Source organism: Rhipicephalus microplus, chromosome 2 (genome assembly GCF_043290135.1).
Source record: "Rhipicephalus microplus isolate Deutch F79 chromosome 2, USDA_Rmic, whole genome shotgun sequence".
NCBI classification, from domain to species: domain Eukaryota; kingdom Metazoa; phylum Arthropoda; class Arachnida; order Ixodida; family Ixodidae; genus Rhipicephalus; species Rhipicephalus microplus.
The window spans coordinates 17,682,376-17,703,976 of NC_134701.1; the positions used below are offsets into that span (position 1 = coordinate 17,682,376).

The following is a 21,601-nucleotide window of genomic DNA, read 5'->3' on the forward strand; positions in this document are numbered from 1 at the left end:
TCCTTTGAACATTATCTTTACACATCGGGTGTTTCCGAGGCGAAGTACATTCGCGATGAGAACTCCTTCGTTCGCTGGTTTTATGAGAGTTGGGAGGTCCGAATTTGCTATGGCCAAATCAATGTCGTAGATTACTCCCGCCGTGCAGGCACCGTCCATTGGAATAACCGGTCGAACTTTGATGCCTCCCAAATCTGATACTCTGCGAAGCTTGTCTATGGCGCTGGCAGTCATTGTGTCCACAGCTAGAATATTCTTCCGCGTGTTCACCCGGATATCCTTAATGTCGTTTGGTGCTACCCCCTCAAAGTACATAGAGAGAGCTTGCCTGTTTACTGCTCGAAGGCTGATGGTGGAGTCCTCGGGCATGAAGAGGATGGTGTGCGGCCAGCATTCTCCTTTTGACTGAGACGTTAATGTCCCTGCTGGTGAAGACGACTTGATACTTCTTCTTTTGGCCTTCCTGCTTCTCACGGTCTCGAAGTCGTCATCCGACGAGTCGTCGCCAGTGGCCGAGTACAGTTCCGTGTCCTCGCTGGTGCTCGAACAGGTGCTTCGTTTCCGCGACGAGCTTGCCAAAGGTGGTCTATGGTCGGACAGAGCCGCAGAAGGCTCCACGTCCACAGCCATGATGCAGTGACTATCACCGTTGGCCTCACTGGTTCTGGGCCAGGCGCGCTGATTTACCGAGGAGCTCGCCATAGCAGACCTCTGGCTGGGCGGACCAGTGGATGACTCCGCGTCCGTCGCCTTGGGGCAGGGAGCAGCGTCTCCCGTAAAAAGCGAAAAACTTGATAACAATGCTCGGAGCCGAAAGCAGAAGCGTTCTATGAAGAGACCACACAAGCACTAACTTCCTACAATGATATATCGGAAGCTGAATCCTGCTGACCCGGAGGTCGCGGGATCGAATCGCGGCTGCGGCGGCTGCATTTCCGATGGAGGCGGAAATGTTGTAGGCCCGTGTGCTAAGATTTATGCGCACGTTAAAGAAGCCCAGGTGGTCTAAATTTCCGGAGCCCTCCATTACGGCGTCTCTCATAATCCTATGGTGGTTTTGGGACGTTAAACCCCACAAATCAATCAAAATTATCAGAAGCTGGATCACAAAATACATACATAAAAAAGCGGACACTCAAGCACGTGCAAATGTTGTGCCATAAAAAAATGCCCATTCCTTTCTTAGAGAATGATAAAGATGAGGCGCTGACACATACTTGGCCGGCTGGCTTGTGCGTACCAGCAATTTCTTCAATAAACCACGTGGTTTCATCGTTGTGCACTTGCTAATAACCCAGAACTTGTCAAGTCACACCGAAACGTGCAGCAATGCGAGCATAACAGAGCGCCTCCACTTTTCTCAACATTGTTTTGGTCATTTCTAAGCACGTCGTTGCGTAACCACCCCGTCTGTCCCACGTGGAATTTCCCACATGATAGGGGGAGCCTTCTTTGCACCTTCCTTGAGTTGTTTGTGGCGTGCTTCGGGATTTTTATCTCCACCACGTGCTTGACGAGTAGTTGGGTCGCTGAGCTTGCACATTTTTCCAAGCTTGTTCGGAGCCGTAAAAAAGACGCCGATATTGGCTCGAGCACTCACGTTTTTTTTTTTCTTGTTGTAGGAAATATTCTGTAAGCTGTGCATGCATGCATACTTTTTTTCTGGGCATTACTAGCTGTTTTGGTACTTTGTTGGCGATCTGAAGGCTTTTCGAGCAGGGATTTGGCTACTGACATTAGGAGGTGATCGGGGTAGCCTGTTTTGTGCAAGGCGAGCCTTTGGCAGCTAAGGCTTGTCCCCATAAAATTGCGACGTGATTTTCTCAGCCTGTCGAAGCAGTATCTCACGACACTCCTTTGAAGTAATTTTGAATTTGACGAAGAGAACGACAGTGCTTTGTTTCGTCTTGAATCGTATGTCCAGTACGTGTGCGTGTCGTAGAAGTAGAAACGTAGGTCTAAGAATTTCAGGGAACCATTTTCACCCAGGAGCTCTTGAGTGAGCACGAGGGAATGCAGGCAGTCACTGAGAAGTAATCGAAGCTTCTAATTCAGAAGAACCTGTGTCACATTTCTTAAAAGACATATAGTCGTTAACGTATCTGTAACATTTAAAACACGCGTTCCTGCTAGACGAATCAGGAGGATTCTGTTGAGGCTGCCAAAAAATAAATCACTAAGAATAGTGCGATGCAAGAGCCTATACAATCGAAGCTGATTTCCTGCTCAAACAGCCTTCAGGTCACCAACAGAGTACTGAAACTGCTATAAATGCACAGAAAAAGTATGCAACTAAGCTCTACTTAAGCAACCAGTCAACAGGCTCAAACTTTTTTTTACACCCCCAAAACAAGCTCGCGCATCTTTCCTACGCCTGACCAACCTCCTTCCACGCGCAGTGAAGTCAATTCGGTGGTCGGTGACATTGACTTTGTTAATGTTTGTTGAGACCTGGTTTAGACCAATCAAAAAGCGGCGTGCTACGTCACGTCACTGATCGTCGAGTTGACTTCACTGTGCGTGGAAGGAGGTTGGTCAGGAGTAGACAAGATACGCAAGATTGTTTGGGAGGTGCAAAAAAAGAGAAAGCCTGTTGAAAGGCCCTATAAGATTTCCCTCAACATAAAATTTGGCGCTCGGGCAAATATCAGCGCCGTTTTCGGCTCGAAAGAAGCTAGGGAAATTACGCAGTGCAGGCTTAGCCACCCAACTGGTCGCAAAGCATGTGGCTGTGAGAAAAATTACAGAACACTCCACGTGCAATGTAAAGAAGAACTCGTGTACCATGCTCCCCTTGTCATGCTGGAAAATCTGCGTAGGGCAGGCAGGATGCTACCTCAATGACAGGCTTTATGATTATCATCATCAGCCTCACTACGCCCACTGCAGCACAAAGGACTTTCGCATGTTTCACTAGTCAACTCGGTCCTGTACTTGCTGCTGCCACTTTACACACGCAAACTCCCTATGTCATCTGCCAACCAAACTGGCATGATTTGAGAATGCTTGCCGATTGTGCTCCACACAATTCTTATTTTTCTGGTTACTTGAATCTTGTTGTTCGGTTCCGCTCTTACTACATGTCCTGAATGGACGTAGTCTTTTACAAATTCAAGTGCACTGCTACATATATCGAAGCGCTGTTCACTTCCGAGGTTTTTGTACATTAATTTTGTTTTCTGCAGATTAATATGAAAACCTACCTGTCTGCTCTCTTCGTCTAAATCTTCTCTTCTTGTCCTCGTCTATTTAATGAATATTTCGTAACAATAGCAATACAGTCAGCAACAAGTACCAACAAAAACATAACTCGCAATTCCCTGCTGTTCACGAGGATACTTTCTTTTCTCGTGAAATTATTGAAGCTGAAATCATTGCAATTGTACGCCGGTTGTCACCACACAAGGACATGGCACACGATGAAGTAACAGATGAAATATTGAAAGACCACATCGAAAACTTCAGTCTGCCTCTAGCTGTCATCCTCAACCTGTGCTTCACGACAGGCGTGTACCCCGAGCAGCTTAGAATAGGGATGGTGACACCAATCCACAAAGGCGAGTGCTTTAAAAACTTAGCAAATTACGACCCTATAACAATTCTATCAAGTGTGAACACTCTTTTTGAGAATCGGGTTGCCGAATGAATGATGAACAAAATACAATATCTTAACTCCGAGTCAACATGGCTTTAGGAAAGAACACAGTACGGCTACTGCGGTAAGTTTTGTGGAAGAAACAGTAAACCATACTCCAACCAATTCGTCCTCAGCGTCTTCCTTGATATAGAAACGTTTTTGATTCAGTGGACCACAATATATTCTTTAACAAACTTGAACGCTATAAATTTGGAAGATAATCTTCAAATTTCTTTCTAAGTTATTTGTTCGAACGAACTCAGGACGTACAAATAGTTGGTAACAAATCAAACAGGACGCTCGTAGAAACTGGTGTGTCGCATGGTTGAGTACTTGGGCCGATTTTGTTCTCCCTGTTCAATAATGATTATCCTCTCTCCTTAAACCATATGCAAGCACCTCTATATGAGATGACACAGCTTTACTCATAACTCGTCACTTTCTTTTGGAAGCTGAATCACTAGCCAATGAATAGATGCAAATGACTTCTTGGTGATTTAAACGAAGTAACTTATTACTAAAAAAAAGAAACCGAGTGGGTAGTTTGATCCTCTAACCGAAAAGTGATACCTGCTACACGTGGTTTGTTCATCGAGGAAACTCCCATTCATAAAGTTTTATGCAAAAATACCTATAGAGAGAACTCTGACGCTGCAATCGTGTACCCTAATGAGAATTATGGAAAATACAGGCTTCGGATTGGGTCGCGTTAGCCAGTGAACTGTCTACAGATCTTTTGCTACAGTTTCACTTTCGTTTTTCGCGTAGAGTGGGTAGTGGGGTGCGTGCAAAGGGCTGATTCTGCGCCTTTGTTGTTCAAAGAAGCTGAAAACTGCTAGGCCTCTAAATATACCGCAACGCTGGAGCTGTACAAGTAGTGTGTCACAGCTCCCGTTAATTAGGAAGGCGATCGCCGGGCTAATACCAAGGACCGAAATATCGGCCCCCCGAACTGCACCACGAAAGCGTGGACAATTTAGAAGTGGTCCTATTTGGTGCGCCAGCGGACGCCGGCTGTGGCCCAAACAACAAGTCAGAGCCGAGAGTTGATAAACAAAGCAAAATTATATTCTCAATTAAGACAGGTCAAATCGATACAAAAATATGCACACTCGACAATAGTTAAGTACGATATGTCACCAATGAAGTAACGTACTACACAGTACAATCAGCCACACTCGAAACAACGGACACAAACAACAATACGCACCACAATGCAGTCGCATGCATCGAACAAGCAAGGCACTTAAAAACTAAAGAGTTCGAAAACTTATTCAGTCCAAAGTCCTTGGAACAACAGTCTGCATGATACTCTACCGAGAATCACTCACTCAAAGTCCAGCGTTGTTGTCGATCCGCTGCCCCCGAAGTTTCGCTGTCAGGAAACCTCGCATCTTCAATTGGCTGCTCTCCGAGCACCAAACTTCTTCGCCGGTAACACGTCGGCTTCCCACACGCAGCTGTTGCCACGCGTCTTCGCTCGCTGGCGGTAGACACACACTCTTGCCTGTAGCACGAGTGTTCATACCTCAGGTGGAGATCCTCTTCTTCTCCTCCTTTGTCACTGAAGACAAAAAGCTTCGCCGACAAGGCGGAACATCCTACGCCTTCTGGCGTGAAATTCCTTCTTCTCCTGCATTGTCACTAAGGACAAAACCTTCGCCGACGACATGGCGGCACCCTACGCACTCTGGCGCAAAATACCTTCTTCTCCTGCTTTGTCAGTCACTGAGAACCAAACCTTCGCCGACGACATAGCGGAATACCCTACGCACTCTGGCGCATACTCTCTTCTTCTCTTGCTTTCCCATCTCTGCTGCTTGGTTAAATACCTTCCGCGCTAGATTCCAGAACATTCTCATCGTTTTGTCGGCGCGATACGCAGTGAAGGCTGGGAAAAGCGCGAGATGGTTCGGGGGCCGTCCGCGACACATGACGCAACTCTGCATCACCACGCCCCTTTCCATCGAGAACCTTCAAGGGCTTGCTCGGCCACCGATGTGAGGAGGTTCGTCGGCGAACCTACGCTTCCTAGGGGAGAGAGACGCGCGCCCGGAGAGTCTTTGGATGCTTGTTTTCTTCTTTATCGTTGACCTCGAGGTGTCTCTCCGGCGCTTCGTCGCGAGACTTTGGCGGTGCGCACTTTTTTGAGCACTCCTTTTGTGACACTGCCCCCCACTTTAAGAATATTATCTCATAATATTCAAAACCACACAAACGAGTGCGAACAGTCCCCACACTCTCAAAGACTGTAACTAGTCCGTCGCTCATGACACGTCACATTCACAATAGATCACTCAATACAATTGTACATTGCAATTCATTCTCCCGACACATAGAATATAGCCACAGGTACATGATTACAACACTCCATCATATACTTCAAGCAATACAAATGTACAAAAGTCTGTCATTACAACAATTGTACACTACTATACATCACATCACCATAACAAACATTTTCACTCGCTCGACATACAGTTTTACACAGGATAACAACCACATTAGCACAACATATTGCACTCAGCACTATCAAAGACATTCCGATTCGACCTCAGCACGTATCCTGTGTACTTCAAGCGGCGCTTGCGCCCTTTCTTGCGGTGCTCTCTTGACCTCTTAGTGTTTTTGTTTACGTTCCGATGAGCCCTTTTCAACGACGGTATTTGAGGCGGCGTCTCAGCCATCCTTGTCCCTTTCGACACCGTTAATGTGTTATAACGTTCAACCGATCCTGTCCGGTTATTCACCCGCTTGTTCATGTCACGACATTGGGCATGGCTGGCCGACTCCGTCACCTTTACACTGTCGGTCGGTTGAGGTCGTGCCGACGTAAGTACAGCTGCCCAGTGCGTGAACTCATTCAACACGATCATCTCCTCATTTACTGTCTCTTGCACCCAGGCTTCACCTTGGGCTCGAGTGAAATCCTTCACGGGATTTTTCTTCGCTGTATCTCGCGATCCCTGTGTTGAGGAGGGCTACATCTTCGGGTCTTCCCCCAAACGTTCTGGATCATTCGGCCCCCGCGCCCCGTCGATATTTCCGAGGACGAGGTCGTACAGGGGGGTCGTCATGAATAGAGCAGTAACCTTCCCGCGGAAGTACGAGGTTTCAACCTCAATTTCTGCTTCGGGAAGCATCCGAACTATACTGTCAATTAGGCAAACTTGTCTCGTTTTGCCTGTTAACTCACTTTCCCGTATAATATTTCTCCGACGATAACCGTGGAGCTACCAGTGTTTCTTAACACCGTAATCTTCTTTCCCGCAACTTTTCCAGGCAGCGTTGGCATTCCCTTCGTAACACCGGTTGACTGTTTTGTCATTACAGCACCTACAATAGGATGTTTCTCCCCATTTTTCAACTCTACGACTCCGTCGGTGACGGCATTATCATAGAATTTCGGTGCCGCTTGCACACAAGACACCTGGTTAGTTTGACTCACTCCGTTACGACATGCGTCTGCCTTGTGCCCAGTCTGACCACACTTGAAACATTTTACAACCGTAGGGCTCGTAAAGATAGTTCGACAGCTGTTCGCGCGATGACCCACTCGGTTACACAGCGAAAATCGCCGAACACTCTCCGGTCCACGCTTGTTTTGTTCGGGTGCCGAGTTTTTCGAATCTTCGGGACACTCTTTCTTGATTTGGTCAAATTTGTGCCACCTTGTGCTTCCAAGATTCGGTCGGCCAATTCAAGCATGCCTTCAAGCGACTCAGCCTTCCTCTCTTTCAAGTACAGCGACAGGCTTGGGTGGCAACAAGTAAAAAATTGCTCTCTAATAGGGAGCTCTCTAAGCTCATCGTACTCCTGCACTGTGCCTGAAAGTTCGATCCCCCTGTCGAAATAATGGCTAAGTCGGGCGGCGTACTGCGCAGCCGTATCACCATCAGCTGGCTTTCCTGTCCGAAATCTGTTCTGGAAACTTTCCACAGTAAATCTAAATCGCTTCAGTAAAGCAGCTTTCACCTTTGTATAGTTAACTGCATCGGTCGGCGTCAGCCTCCCATACACACTGAGCGCTTCGCCACTCAAGCAGGTACTCAAAGCAGTTGCCTATTGATGTTACGGCCAATTCTGGCTCGTTGCAATCGTCTCAAATCTGTGAAGGTACACGTCAAGGTCGTCCTTCCTTTCATCAAACGCTACAAGCAGCTTGCTTGGGTTCAAGCAGAAGCCATGGTCTTCCCGTTCGCTGCTTTCAACTCTTGCTTGGACGGGAGTTTCACTTCGCTGTCACAAACGGAGTGGCTCGAGTTCCATCTCGTGCTGCCGCTGCCGTTTCCTTTCAGCCATCTCCGCCTTTCTTTCTTCTTTCAGCTGTCGCTCTTTTGCCTATCCTTCTTCTCTCGCCCTTTCGGCTGCCAACTTTTCTCTCTCCAGCTTCAACTTCAAATGCTGCTCTCTTTCTTCCTTCGCTCTCTCAGCTGCAAACCTATCTCTCTCCACCGCCTCTTTCTCCTTCTGGCTCACCCACTTCCGTAGTTCGGCACCAGAAAGACCCATCTTCTCACCAAGAACTACTAACTTCTCGAGATCCATGGTGTCTCGCAAATAAAATTATAGCCGCGTGCACAAGATATCTTCCCACTCACTTTATCGAAACACCCTCTGCCCACTCGTTAACGAGAACACTGAGCAACACACAAAAAATCCTTCCGATAGCCCTATAAGCAACTGAAGGCTCTTTCTCACTACTTTGGACACACTGTGCACCAAAAATGTTCTGTCGCGGACGCCAGAATAATTGTCACAGGTCCCGTTAATTAGGAAGGCGATCGCCGGGATAATTCCAAGGACCGAACTATCAGCCCGCCGAACTGCACCACGAAAGCCTGGACAATTTAGAAGTGGTCCTATTTGGAGTGCCAGCGGACGCCGGCTGTGGCTCAAAGAACAAGTCAGAGCCGAGATTTGATAACAAAACAAAATTATATTCTCAAATGTGGCAGGTCAAATCGATACAAAAATATGCACACTCGACAATAGTTGAATACGATATGTCACCAATCAAACAACGTACTACACAGTACAATCAGTCACACGCGAAACAGCGGACACAAACAACAATACGCACTACAATGCAGTCGCATGCATCGAACAAACAAGGTACTTAAAGACTAAAGATTTCGAAAACTTATTCAGTCCAAAGTCGTTGGAACAGGAGTCTGAATGATACTTTTCTGAGAATCACTCACACAAAGTACAGCGCTGTTGTTGTTCTGCTGCCCCCGAAGTTTCGCTTCCAGGAAACCTCGCGTCTTCAATTGCCGCTCTCCAAGCACGAAACTTCTTCGCCGGTAGCACGTCAGCTTCCCACACGCAGCTGTTGCCACGCGTCTTCGCTCATTGGTGGTAGACACATACTCTTTCCTGTAGCACGAGTCTTCACCCCTCAGTTTGAAATACCCTTCTTCTCCTCCTTTGTCACTGAGGACAAAAGGGTTCGCCGACAAGACGGAACATCCCACGCACTCTGGCGTGAAATTCCTCCTTCTCCTGCTTTGTCACTGAGGACAAAACCTTCGCCGACGACACGGCGAAACACCCTATGCACTCTGGTGCGAAATACCTTCTTCTCCTGCTTTGTCACTGAGGACAAAACCTTCGCCGACGACACGGCGGAACACCCTACGCACTCTGGCGCATACTTTCTTCTTCTCCTGCTTTCCCATCTCCGCTGCTGGGTTAAATACCTTCCGCGCTAGATTCCAGAAAATTCTCAAGTTTCATCGGCGTGATACGCAGCTAAGGCTAGGGAAAGCGCGAGACTGTTCGAGGGCCATCCGCGACAGATGACGCAACCCTGCATCACCACGCCTCTTTCCATCGAGAACCTTCAAGGGCTTGCTCGGTCGCCGATGTGAGGAGGTTCGTCGGCGAATCTACGCTTCCGAGGGGAGAGAGACGCGCGCCCGGGGAGTCTTTGAATGCTTGTTTTCTTCTTTATCGTTGACCTCGAAGCGTCTCTCCGGCGCTTCGTCGCGAGACTTTGGCGGCGCGCCCTTTTAGATGCGGAGCATCTAATACTCGAGGCTTGTAGTGCGGCGCCGTCCGCAAGCTTGCTCCTCCTTCTTCCAACATCTGTGCATCCCTTCCTCCTCTACACACCGCGCGCGCTTCACTCCTCCACCATCTGTGCACCGTTCCTCCTCTACACACCGCGTGCGCTTCTCCTCTTCACGAACATTCGCTAGCTGTATAATGTAGCGCGCATGCGCCGTCACGCTTCGAGAACATCGGCAGCTGACGCGCGCGCATGCGCCGTCGCGCTTCGAGAACATCGGCAGCTGACGCGCGCGCATGCGCCGTTGCGCTTCTCCCCCTTCTCGAACATTCGACAGCTGACAGTGCATGCGCCGTCGCGCTGTATATATACTCAAGGTCGGCGCTCGCTCGCTCAGTTGCCGCTCGTCGGTTGGTTTGTACGGCGCGTCGACGTCCAAGTCATCGCGGTGAAATGAATTCCAACGAATCCACAAACACAATGATCGACGTCCCTTCGACCAGCGCCGCCCTTTCGCATACGTGTGTACGTGTTCACTCATTTAACACCCCCTCCTACAACCACGTTAACCAATTTAGCCATCGACCCAAGTAAGTCGCAATTTAACACCCCATTTCACAACCACGTTAACCAATTTAGCCATCGACCCAAGTAAGTCGCACTTTAACACCCCGTTAACCAATTATATGCTCCGCATCCTCCTCAGTGTTCCCCCGAGGGAAGCTGCGGGCAATTTTTTTCTGTGCTCGTTTTGTGACATAGTGTTTGACAGTTTAAACGAAGCGTCTTCCATTCACTGTGGCGTATAAATGCAGCGTCCCATGCCAGGGCAGAATATTGGATTGAGTTCACGCTCGCTGTTAGTGCGTCTTGCCAAAACTCGTTTAAGTAAACAGCAAAACGACAGCGACGCGAAGTAGACGCACACCCACGCTTTTCTGACTTACTTCACAACAAAAGTAAAGGTGAGTTAGAGGCAGACCACTTGAACAGACGCACCTGGCATCGCAGCAGACGAAAAGTGAAGTTTTTCTCATTTAACTTTGTGCTGTTATGGCCATAAAAAGATATTGCATACTTTCGACGGCAAAACAAGAATGTTTGTTTTGAAATGTGAAAAAATAATTTATTACATCTTGATGCCAAATCTGGAACAAAATGGCAGAGCAATGCATTGCATGGTGACTAAATTTATCCAGGTTTTATTTCTACCGCCTAGTCACAAAAACCTTTTGGAATAGTGTTTGTGTGCAGAAAAATTGAAACATGTTTTAATTATACATACATCATATCACACTGTTTTACACTCAACAGATAATGATCGCGAATCTCAAGAATGTAATCCATCCGAAGCCTGTACTTTCCCTCATTCCCATGCGGGTACAACCACCGCTGAAGGAGCCCGCGTAGACACTAGCGCCAGATTCCACTCTATGTATTGTTGTATGAAACTCTATGCTGCCATAGATAAAGTGAACGCGTATACTTACCTTGGTGTGACATTAAACCATTCATTCCACAGGACATCGCACATAGACAATTTGTGCTGAAAACTAAGCTGTGGATGTTTTACATTATTTAGGACTAGAAACTATTTTAGCACACGGATACTCCATATTGCATACTTTAACGTTTTTATGCTCACCTGATTTATTGCATCGACTCATGGAGCTACACATATGCCTTACATTGAAAAATTCAATGACACCCAATAATACACTAAATAATGAACAATAATGTACTATATCATTCATCAATTTTAAGAAAAACCCCGCATTCGCACTCGGCAGGCCAAAAACAAAATCATATTCTGCGAAATGTACACAATTGCTGCTCAAATTTGGAACAGCATCCCTACCCTAAATAAGTGGCTATCATATATAATGCAGTCACTCAGGAAACTCATGCTATCGCAAAGTTACCAGTTGCCGTATTAATATTGTTGAAATGTATGTACATGCCAAAACATTCCCGTTTGTTTCTACATAACCTTACTTGATTTTGTGATCAGTGATAAAATTCTCCGTACAAAAATTGTACTCGCTAATAAACAACAACATGCCTTGTATGACCGATCCTTAACTAGCCATATTGGCTACAGATCCGCAGGTTTTTGCAGAAATGTTTTGACAGTAATATGATTTAAAAAACAAGCATTCTTCTTCTCTAACTCAAAAATGATGAGTTGGAATTTGTCCCCTGAGTTACTAAGCAATGCAATGTCATCGGCAAAGCGCAGGTTACTAATGTACTTTAACCATCTAACTGTTCCCATTCTAGGCCTCTGAACACCTCCTGTAAGCACGCGATAAATAGCATTTGGGAGATTGTATCTCCCTGCCTTACACTCTTCTTCATTGGTATTCTGCTGCTTTCTTTAGGAAGCACTATGGTAGCAGTTGTTCTTCTGTATATTTCTTGCGGGACGTTTATATCCCGGAAGTTAAACAAGGCAAGAAAGCGACAAATAGAACGACCATCATTGTCTGGACTAGGTAATATATCAGAGATGCGTCACACACTGAGAGCCAAATTGAGAAATGCAAAAGAAAAATATCAAAGCGAGGCTTTGACAAACTTTCTCTTGACGTCACCAAATAAGTTTTGGGAATATCTTTCACCCAAAAAAAGTCCAGTATCAAGCTTATCTAATAACGGTGATGTTATAACCGACAAGAGGGAAATAGCAGAGGTGATGAATGATTACTTCTGTTCGGTGTACACGCGTGATAATGACGTTACCCCTGATATCATCACCTATGACACCATGTCACCTATCGATGACGCCTGTATCACTCAAGGGGGCGTCTTATCGCTTCTGCTTAATCTCAATCCAAAAAAGTCACTGGGCATTGACTCTGTACCTAACGCCTTTCTGATAAAATATGCTGAATGGTATACCAAATACCGATGCTTGATCTTTAAATCACCCCTCTTGCGCGCTGAACTTCCGAGTGATTGGAAGCACGCTAAGATCACTCCTGTACCAAAAACAGATGACCCTTCGCTTGTATCCTCGTTTAGGCCTATCTCCTTGCTATGCACTAGTGTCAAAATTCTAGAGCATATAAAATTCAAACATTTTTCTATGTTTGTCGAAAGAAATAACCTAATCACGCCCCTTCAGCACGGCTTTCGCAAAGGGTATTCTACGGCAACCCAGCTTATTGAGACGTTTCATGACCTAGCAGCAGCGATCGATAAGAATGGTCAAGTAGATGTTATTATTAGATTTTGAGAAAGCTTTCGATCGTGTGAGTCAACAGAAGAAAACTAATTAAGCTCAAACCTATTCTAAAAAATGAGAAATTACTTGCATAGATAACTGCTTATCTTTCAATGAGGAGCCAATGTGTTGCCATTGATGGTGTCACCTCGAGTTCCGCCCCCGTGAAATCGGGTGTGCCTCAAGGGTCCATTTTGGGGTCGTTGTTTTTTTCTGTTATTTATTAATGATATTGTGCTAAACTTGCCCGTAAAAATAAAGCTTTTATTTATTTATTTATTTATTTATTTGCAAAATACTGCTAGCCTAAAAAAGGCTGTAAGCAGGAGTGGGAATACAAAGATGATATATATACATACTGCGCAAAAGAAAGCGATAACGGCATGCTTCACACTAGGTACTCTTCTACAGCAATAATATCATCAGTTATATCGATCATCACAGCAGTAGGTAACTACACTGTAACCATTATATTCTAAATGCCAGTAATACATACATGGAATAAAAGAATATATGTATTTCCTTACATATAAGGTGACGATACATAAAAGTAGAAACACACAAGTGAACATATACAAAGAAGATTAGTAAACTCGTACATTTACACAGTCGTCAAATGAGCCTGAAGTGTTGAAATGAAATCTGCTGTGGTCATGCGTTCCACGACATCGGCTGGGAGCTCGTTCCATTCCCTTACTGTTCGTGGGAAAAATGTGTTGTGAAATACATCTGTTCGGCAGTTATAGTCTCGTAGTTTTTTTGAGTGATGAGAACGTGTGATTCGCTTACTTACAGGTTGAATGAAATGATCCCTTTCTATTCCTATTTTATTATGATAAATTTTGTATAGGTACCCTAGTCTTTCCGTGTGGCGTCGTAATTCCAGGGGTTCCAATTCAGCCCTTTCCACTAACGTACTTGCCGATGTCCGCCAGCTGTACATATTAAAAATAAAGCGTACCGATTTTCTTTGAACACTTTCCAAGTGGACAATGTTCCTTTTCGTGTGAGGGTCCCATACTATCGATGCGTATTCGATTATTGGTCGGATAAACGTTTTATAGCCTAATAGCTTCATATCTTGAGGAGCTTGGCGCAAAGTTCGTCTTAAGTATCCTAGTTTAGTTACTGCTTTTTTCTTTATGTAAGAAATGTGCTCATTCCACCGAAGATCCGATGTGAGTATGACACCTAGGTATTTAAAAGATTTTACTTTGGATAATACGCTTCCATTTAAGCTGTAGCTAAGCTGTAGCGGTGAATTCTTTCTAGTTATCCTCATGAGAACGGTCTTTTGGGGGTTAATTTTCATTTGCCAGGTTTCACACCATTTCTCAACGTGCTGAAGAGCTTCTTTTAGTTGGACGTGGTCATGAAGGTTGTCAATTCTGTGATAAATTACGCAGTCATCTGCGAATAGTTTAATTTTGACCGGTACCTGGTCAACTATGTCATTTATAAATATTAGGAAGAATAACGGCCCCAACACCGACCCTTGTGGAACGCCCGACCCGACAGCTGCAGGAGTTGAGCAAACATTATCAATTGAAACACATTGCTGTCTGTGGCGCAAGTAGGCCTCTATCCACGATACTAATGCAGTATTCTTTAGAATTGCCCTAACCTTTATTATTAGTTTTGAATGCGAAACACAATCAAAAGCTTTTTGGAAATCCAAAAAAATCACGTCTATTTGAGATTGAGCATCAATAGCAGCAGCAAAATCATGCACGGTTTCAAGGAGTGCCGTCACTGTAGATTTACCTTTGCGAAAACCATGTTGCCTATTATCAATAAGGTTGTTCTTTTCCAGAAACGACGATATGTGCGCGAAAATTATGTGCTCTAGCGTCTTTGAGCAGGAGCACAGTAGGGAGATTGGCCTGTAACAAGTTACTTGGCGCGAGTCCCCACCTTTCGGTATCGGAATAATTTTACTGTACTTCCATTCTGTTGGTAGTTGAGCTTCTGAGAGCGATTTTTTAAATATTAAACATAAGTACTTGGAGCACCATTCAGCGTACCTGACTAAAAAGGTGTTGGGTATGCCGTCAATTCCAGGAGTTTTCTTTGTGTCCAATTTTAACAACAGTGACAGCACACCTTCTTCGGACACAAAAATATCACTTATAGACGGAGCATCTTTTGCAGGAATGAAAGATGGGTCACTAGCATCATCCTGTACAAATACGGAGCAGAAAAAGCGGTTAAAAGTCGATGCTAATTGTAGTTTATCCGACACGTTGCCACCGTTCACAGTAAGGTTTAACTGCGATTTTTGCTTTGAGGAAAAATGTCTCCAGAATTTAGCCGGAGCCGTGTAGAGAAAGTTTTTTAATGTCACGTTGAAGTAGTAATTTTCAGCTTCAGCGATACTGTCCCTAAGAGCCAAGCGTATGGCACACAGTTTCGATACATTCGCAGGAGAGGGGTGTTGCCGGCACGTTTTTCTTATCCTTTTCGCTTTGCGCTCAAGGCGAACAACTTCCTTAGTAAGCCATGGTTTTGAAAATTTTTTTATGCTTTTACTTTTCATAGGGACAAAATCTTTGATACACTTAAGAACGAGATTTTTGAAAAATAGCCATAACTCATCGATACTGCAATCACTTGATTGATAGAAAGAAAGAAAATTTGAGAACGATTCATCCATTGCATCCAAAATGCCCACGTCATTTGCACGTGCGAAAACCGGGACAACACGCACTTCGTTTTTCTTTTTAGGCACATGGCCAAGATTCAGTGTCAATGTAATCAACTTATGATCCGATATTTCATCGAGAACGGCAACTACGGGTTCTTTACTAAGCAGGTTTCTGCTAACGAGAAAAAGGTCTAGGATAGAATTCGCTGAGTTGCTGATGCGAGTTGGCTCTTTGACTAACTGAGAAAGGTTATGAAAGAAAACTAGATCAGTTAACTGTTCTGCAACAGTGCTAAGAGGCTCCGGAATTTCGTTACTCCAATCAATGGATGGCAGATTGAAGTCACCAGCTATCAAAAAATTATTGATGTGGACGACGTTGTCACATAAGAATTGGTTTAGTTTCTCGAAGAATGTACTGTTGTCATTTGGGGGGCGGTAAAATCCACCTACTACTAAGCTGCATTCATTCAGGCATATTTTAGCGATGACACATTCAACACCAGCTATAGGGGAAAGTCTGTTTATATGTAACGTATCTTGGTAAAGAATGGCAACTCCTCCCCCTCGGGAGCTTCTATCATTACGAAGGATAGCGTAGCCTGGCGGGACGATTTCAGAATCGGATATGTCATTGTGCAACCAAGTTTCCGTAATTACGACTACCTGAGGTTTATACGAGAGAATAACACTTTCCAGCACATCAACTTTATTCACAATACTGCGAGCATTAAACTGGAGGCAAAGGAATGGTTTATTAACGACCGCTGGTCACTGTTCGTTTCTAGTATTCTTGCGCTGAACAAGAACTCTCATTTTTTGGCTGTCATCCCATTCAAAAAGATTGTTTTCAATTTTAATTTTATCGTGAATCAGCTTAACTTTTTTACCAGACTTTCTGATGTCAGTTGTGCTCTCCCACAGGTTTCTTCTTTTCTGTCTAGTGCACGCGGAAAAATCCTCTGCTATAGAAGTTCGCTGTCCTTTTAACTTATAGCCGTTTTTCAAAACATTAATCTTTTCGCGGTAGTCAAATAACTTTAGGATTACAGGCCGAGGTTTGCGACTATGACTACGGCCTATCCTATGAATCCTTTCGATAGACGTTATTTTTGTGCCTAGTACCTCTTCGAAAATACCTTTCACAACACTTTGCTCAAGGTCTGCTTGTGTTTCATTCTGTTTTTCTGGAACGCCGAACACCAAAAGGTTGTTTCTTCTCCCGCGGTCCTCAAGGTCGACTAACTTTTTTTCCATGTCCTTCACTTTCTTGTCCAGAAGGTGGGTGACTGAGGAGACCTCTTTAATAAGAGAGGCTGTCGAGTCGACAACCTTAAATTTCTGTTCAATTTCATCGAGCCTTTTCTGTATCACCTTTTGCCCCGCTAGAATCTCAGTGAGCAATTCTTCGGTGGTAGGACCTGGGTTTGATTCTATATCACCGCAAAGAATCAACAAAGCACATGCGAAATCCTGCACAAACATAGCTATAGCACTGAAACACTCTGGGCATGTCAGCTGGATAAAACAGCGGTTACTGGATTTACAGGAAGACGCAGTGTTACAGACCTGCATGTAGAACAGGAACGGATTAGTTGCCATGTTGACCGTTGGCCAGCTGACACACCCACTGAAGGAAGCCGTGCGACGAGGTACATTTAAAGCCGGGTCCGGTGACGTAGACCGCGCTGCACGTGACTTGATCCCATCTTCAGTGTAGTTTAGCGAAAACCATACGCTGTCGCAGCATGCCGCCGTGGTTTCATCGGTAATGTTCGTTGTTGCTTGAGATGCGCTGGCTTTGGTCACTCCAGCAAAAAGTAGAATCTGCATGTAGAACAGGAACGGATTAGTTGCCATGTTGACCGTTGGCCAGCTGACACACCCACTGAAGGAAGCCGTGCGACGAGGTACATTTAAAGCCGGGTCCGGTGACGTAGACCGCGCTGCACGTGACTTGATCCCATCTTCAGTGTAGTTTAGCGAAAACCATACGCTGTCGCAGCATGCCGCCGTGGTTTCATCGGTAATGTTCGTTGTTGCTTGAGATGCGCTGGCTTTGGTCACTCCAGCAAAAAGTAGAATCTGCATGTAGAACAGGAACGGATTAGTTGCCATGTTGACCGTTGGCCAGCTGACACACCCACTGAAGGAAGCCGTGCGACGAGGTACATTTAAAGCCGGGTCCGGTGACGTAGATCGCGCTGCACGTGACTTGATCCCATCTTCAGTGTAGTTTAGCGAAAACCATACGCTGTCGCAGCATGCCGCCGTGGTTTCATCGGTAATGTTCGTTGTTGCTTGAGATGCGCTGGCTTTGGTCACTCCAGCAAAAAGTAGAATCTGCATGTAGAACAGGAACGGATTAGTTGCCATGTTGACCGTTGGCCAGCTGACACACCCACTCACTTGTCGTGGACAATAATATATTATATCAGGAAACTTATAGCTACAGTGATCAAGAATCTTTAAATACTGCACTAGCAACGCTACAAACGTGGTGTGAAAATTGGCAGATGACAAATAATTATAAAAAATTCTAGCAATGCGAATTACGCGTAAGAAACAGCCACTTCTGTTTACCTATCACGTCCACGGCCATGCGTTTTCCGAAGTCATTAAACACAAATATTTAGGACTCATACTCCCATCAAACTTAAAACGGAATGAACACATAGAATATATTGAAAGAAAGGCAATGAAAAAGCATGGCTATTTGCGTAGGAGGCTTGTGAATGCCACACCACACATCAAACTTCTCGCGCACAAAACTTTCATTAGACCAGCATTAGAATATGGAGCTGCAGTGTGGGATTCTTTTATGGAGTCCAATATTAAAAAATTAGAAATGGTCCAAAGAAAATCTGTGCGATTTGTTTTTATTGTTATAGTTGGCGTACTTCCCCTTCACTTCTACTAATTAAACCGGATCTCGAAAAACTACAAGAGAGAAGAATGGAGAGGCTGAAGCTTTTTTACCTCATTTTCCACGACAAAATTGGTATCAACAAAACAGTGCACATTAGACAAATAAGTGAATATGCTCTGCGCTCACATCATTCAAAGAAAGTTTTAAATTACGTAATCCGCACAGACACATTCAGGTTTTCATTTTTTCCAAGAACTACCCGTGATTGGAATTGCCTGTCACCCGATGCTGTACAGTGTCTAATAGCTGATTTATTTCTACATGCTCTCAATAACCACTGACAGTTTTTTTTGTACAGTCATGCAGCCCAGAGTTACGCAATGCTTTCATTGTTTTAGTACGTTTCAGTCAGCAAAGCTGTGCCATTGTTGTATTGTTTTTCTTTAGTTTTTTGTAAATTGATACAAAAGTGTTTAATTGCAACCACTGTCAGTATGCTGTGTGATGTCAATTATGTTTTTTGTAGTAAACATTTCTGTAGGCCCATTCCTGCTTAAGACCTGGTAAACAGGTCAGCAGTATGTAACAAATAAATAAATAAATAAATAGGTAAATAAATAAATAATACGCTTTGTTGATGGTGTCTTTCCGCAGTGTCCACATGAATACTCATATCAATTCTGAATTTGCCTAGTCTTCGTTATTGCGAGCGTCGAACAGACTAGTGGCTTCTTTTATTGCTGTGTTTTCATTTCGTTTAGAAAAAAACCGTTTTCCACTTCGTAAGCCGATTTGAAGTGGTAAGCCTAAGATATAAGTGTGGTAAAACGTTACTGCCGAAGATTTGCTGATGGTTGTTTTGTGACAAAGCAGCTTCAAGCCACGCGAAGCCAGAACAAACGTAAAGCAAGAAGACAGGGCAAATCTATGTCATACCGATAATTACCATGCTCGTTGAAGTGTCATGCGTTGCAGCTCCCTTAGACACCTGCGCCAGAGTTCTCTGTAGTGTATATTTGGGAAATTATATGCTTGGGGGACGTAAAACAAAACGAAGTATCATTGTGTCGTATGAGTGAAGCCCATTGTGCCGGCCGAAAACGTCACAGCGTGGGGTAGGCTTTAGTACTCTTGGTGACTTTCCATTTCCGAACCTCCTGCGTGAGCCGGCTGGTCTGTGCCGAACCATGTGCGCGTGGAATACTACCTACCGGGCGCCTTGCCGCGAAATCTCGGCTAATGTCAATACTTGCGTGATCTTGACGCAACCATTCACGTGTTGGGACGACACTGCTGGCCTCAAAACGGGTTGGCTTGCCAAGGCTGTTGGCGTGACGTCATGCTCCCTCCTTTCTTCTGCTTTCCTCCATGGCTGTGCATGTGTGTTATGTTTCTTTCACTATGTCCTCTCTAGGAAATATAGAAAGTAAAGTTTAAAACCTAGGAAGGTTTTTGTAGGCACGAAGCTCCTAAAGCCGTAGGTTTGTCCTTCTACTGCAACCGATTCATGACCGCCTAATTTATGGATGACTCAGCAGGTTGTGCGAACGTGACAGACAGACAGACAGACAGACAGACAGACAGACAGACAGACAGACAGACAGACAGACAGACAGACAGACAGACAGACAGACGGCCGGACAGATGGATGGACGGACAGACATACAGACAGACGGGCAGACTGGCGGACGGACGGACGGACAGACTGACAGACAGATGAACGGACGTTGGATTGACGGGTTATCAATAAAACTCTGCGAAGCTTCGTTCACTCATCATCATTCACTCCGTGGTTATGCAGAGATTTTTTTACAGTACGAGCGAACAGTAAACAAAAATTCTTATGAAAAGCACAGAATTGTGGTGAGCCATTTCAAGAAACTCTATGTGCAGGGAAAACGACTATAGTGCTGAGGATTAGGTAAGGATTGTGTGTTCTTATGAGAGAAATATTAGTAAACATAATATGTTCCAGTATTTTACTTGTAGCACTTGTCAGAGAAATGGGCCTATAATTTAAAGCACGTCTTTCCGTTGGCAAGTCTGTAATGATGAGGTAATGGACAGTCTTCTAAGAACTTAGTAAAAATGACGCACAGGTATTTGGATACTTGGCGCAGGCACACAGAAAGCAATTGAGGTGGCGAACTATCAGGCTCCGTGGCTTTACAGGCATTCGTCGCGGCGCAGTAGGTTGAACCAATAGCACCTTCATTGTATGGTGTCACAAATAACATGTACTGGCATCTACACTACCGGAAAGCACGACATCATCAGATTTTGAAAAGTAATGAGTACTGCATGCGGCATTCAGAGTAACCTGCACAAACATAAGAATCCGCGTGAGCGATGCAGTCATAGTGTAACAGGGGCCACGCCCCGTAATGCTGATTCGCTATGTAATGTAAGTACACGTCTTGTCGCGTTCTTTTATGTTAGAAAGTATTTATATATTTAGGCTTGAATGTTTAAGTTTGAGAAGACCAAACGTTGTTATCAATGATAAGACAACCCGGAAAGTTGTGCTCTTTGGAGTGTTCTAAGAGTCAGTCTTGGGTCCGCTATTGTTTCTCATATACGTAAGTAACATTTGCTGTGGTATTTATTCACTTATCAAATTGTTTGCTGACGACTATACATTAAACAGAATTATTCTCTCTCCGATTGGTCCAATACTTGGTCGATGGAGTTAAACAATAATAAATAGCTATTTATTGAAATTTCAAATAAACTTAGTCCTTTCACGTCGCGGTACACTTTAAATAGTAATTGCCCGATAGAAGTGAGCAATTTTAAATACTTAGGAGTAAGTATTACCAACTGACTGTCGTGGAGCAACCATATGGACGACGCTTGTTCCTCCGCTTTTATAAAACTAGGATTTCCAAGACACAAACCAAAAAAAACGTGCCATCACAAATAAAACTTCTTGCGTAGAGTACATTTATACGACCTCCTCTAGAGGACGCATGCCTGGCGGGAGACCCATATTTCAAAAAATACATTCATAAAGATGAAATGGCCTAGAGGAATGCGGTAAGATTCATTTATAAAGGCTATTACAATCTTGATTCACCTTCATCACTTATGGCAACAAACAAAATTCCACTTTCGAAACAGCGTGAAACTATCGCTAGACTAAAGTTTCCTTTCTGTTTCATTCGCGTGTGGAATAAAGAGACTGGACAGCTGGGTTGTCGATAAACAAGGGC

General features: G+C 44.6%; 2 protein-coding genes across 5 annotated transcripts in view; one reads left to right on the top strand and one right to left on the bottom strand.

The window, feature by feature from the left end:
- Nucleotides 1–21,601, top strand: part of LOC119169192 (FMRFamide receptor-like) — a 1,338,388-nt gene that overhangs the window by 162,470 nt on the left and 1,154,317 nt on the right. The window lies entirely within an intron of this gene.
- On the bottom strand, nt 15,316–17,717 carry LOC119182778 (uncharacterized). 2 transcript variants are annotated; one of them, XM_075886255.1, is made up of 2 exons: nt 17,668–17,717; nt 15,316–17,605 (listed from the first exon to the last, which is right to left on the bottom strand). In XM_075886255.1, the coding sequence occupies exons 1-2, from the start codon at nt 17,692–17,694 to the stop codon at nt 16,292–16,294; spliced, it is 1,341 nt and encodes a 446-aa protein (XP_075742370.1). In that variant the 5' UTR covers nt 17,695–17,717; the 3' UTR covers nt 15,316–16,291. The 2 variants fall into 2 exon arrangements, with proteins under 2 accessions (XP_075742370.1, XP_075742371.1); XM_075886256.1 differs by having other exon boundaries at nt 15,316–17,347; nt 17,410–17,709.

Excerpts from the sequence above, each read along its gene's own strand:
- LOC119182778 (XM_075886255.1), bottom strand. The coding sequence starts at position 17,694 with ATGTACCTCGTCGCACGGCTTCCTTCA. Across the intron at positions 17,606-17,667 it reads TCGTCGCACGGCTTCCTTCA|ATTCTACTTTTTGCTGGAGT; the intron begins GTGGGTGTGTCA and ends TTCTACATGCAG.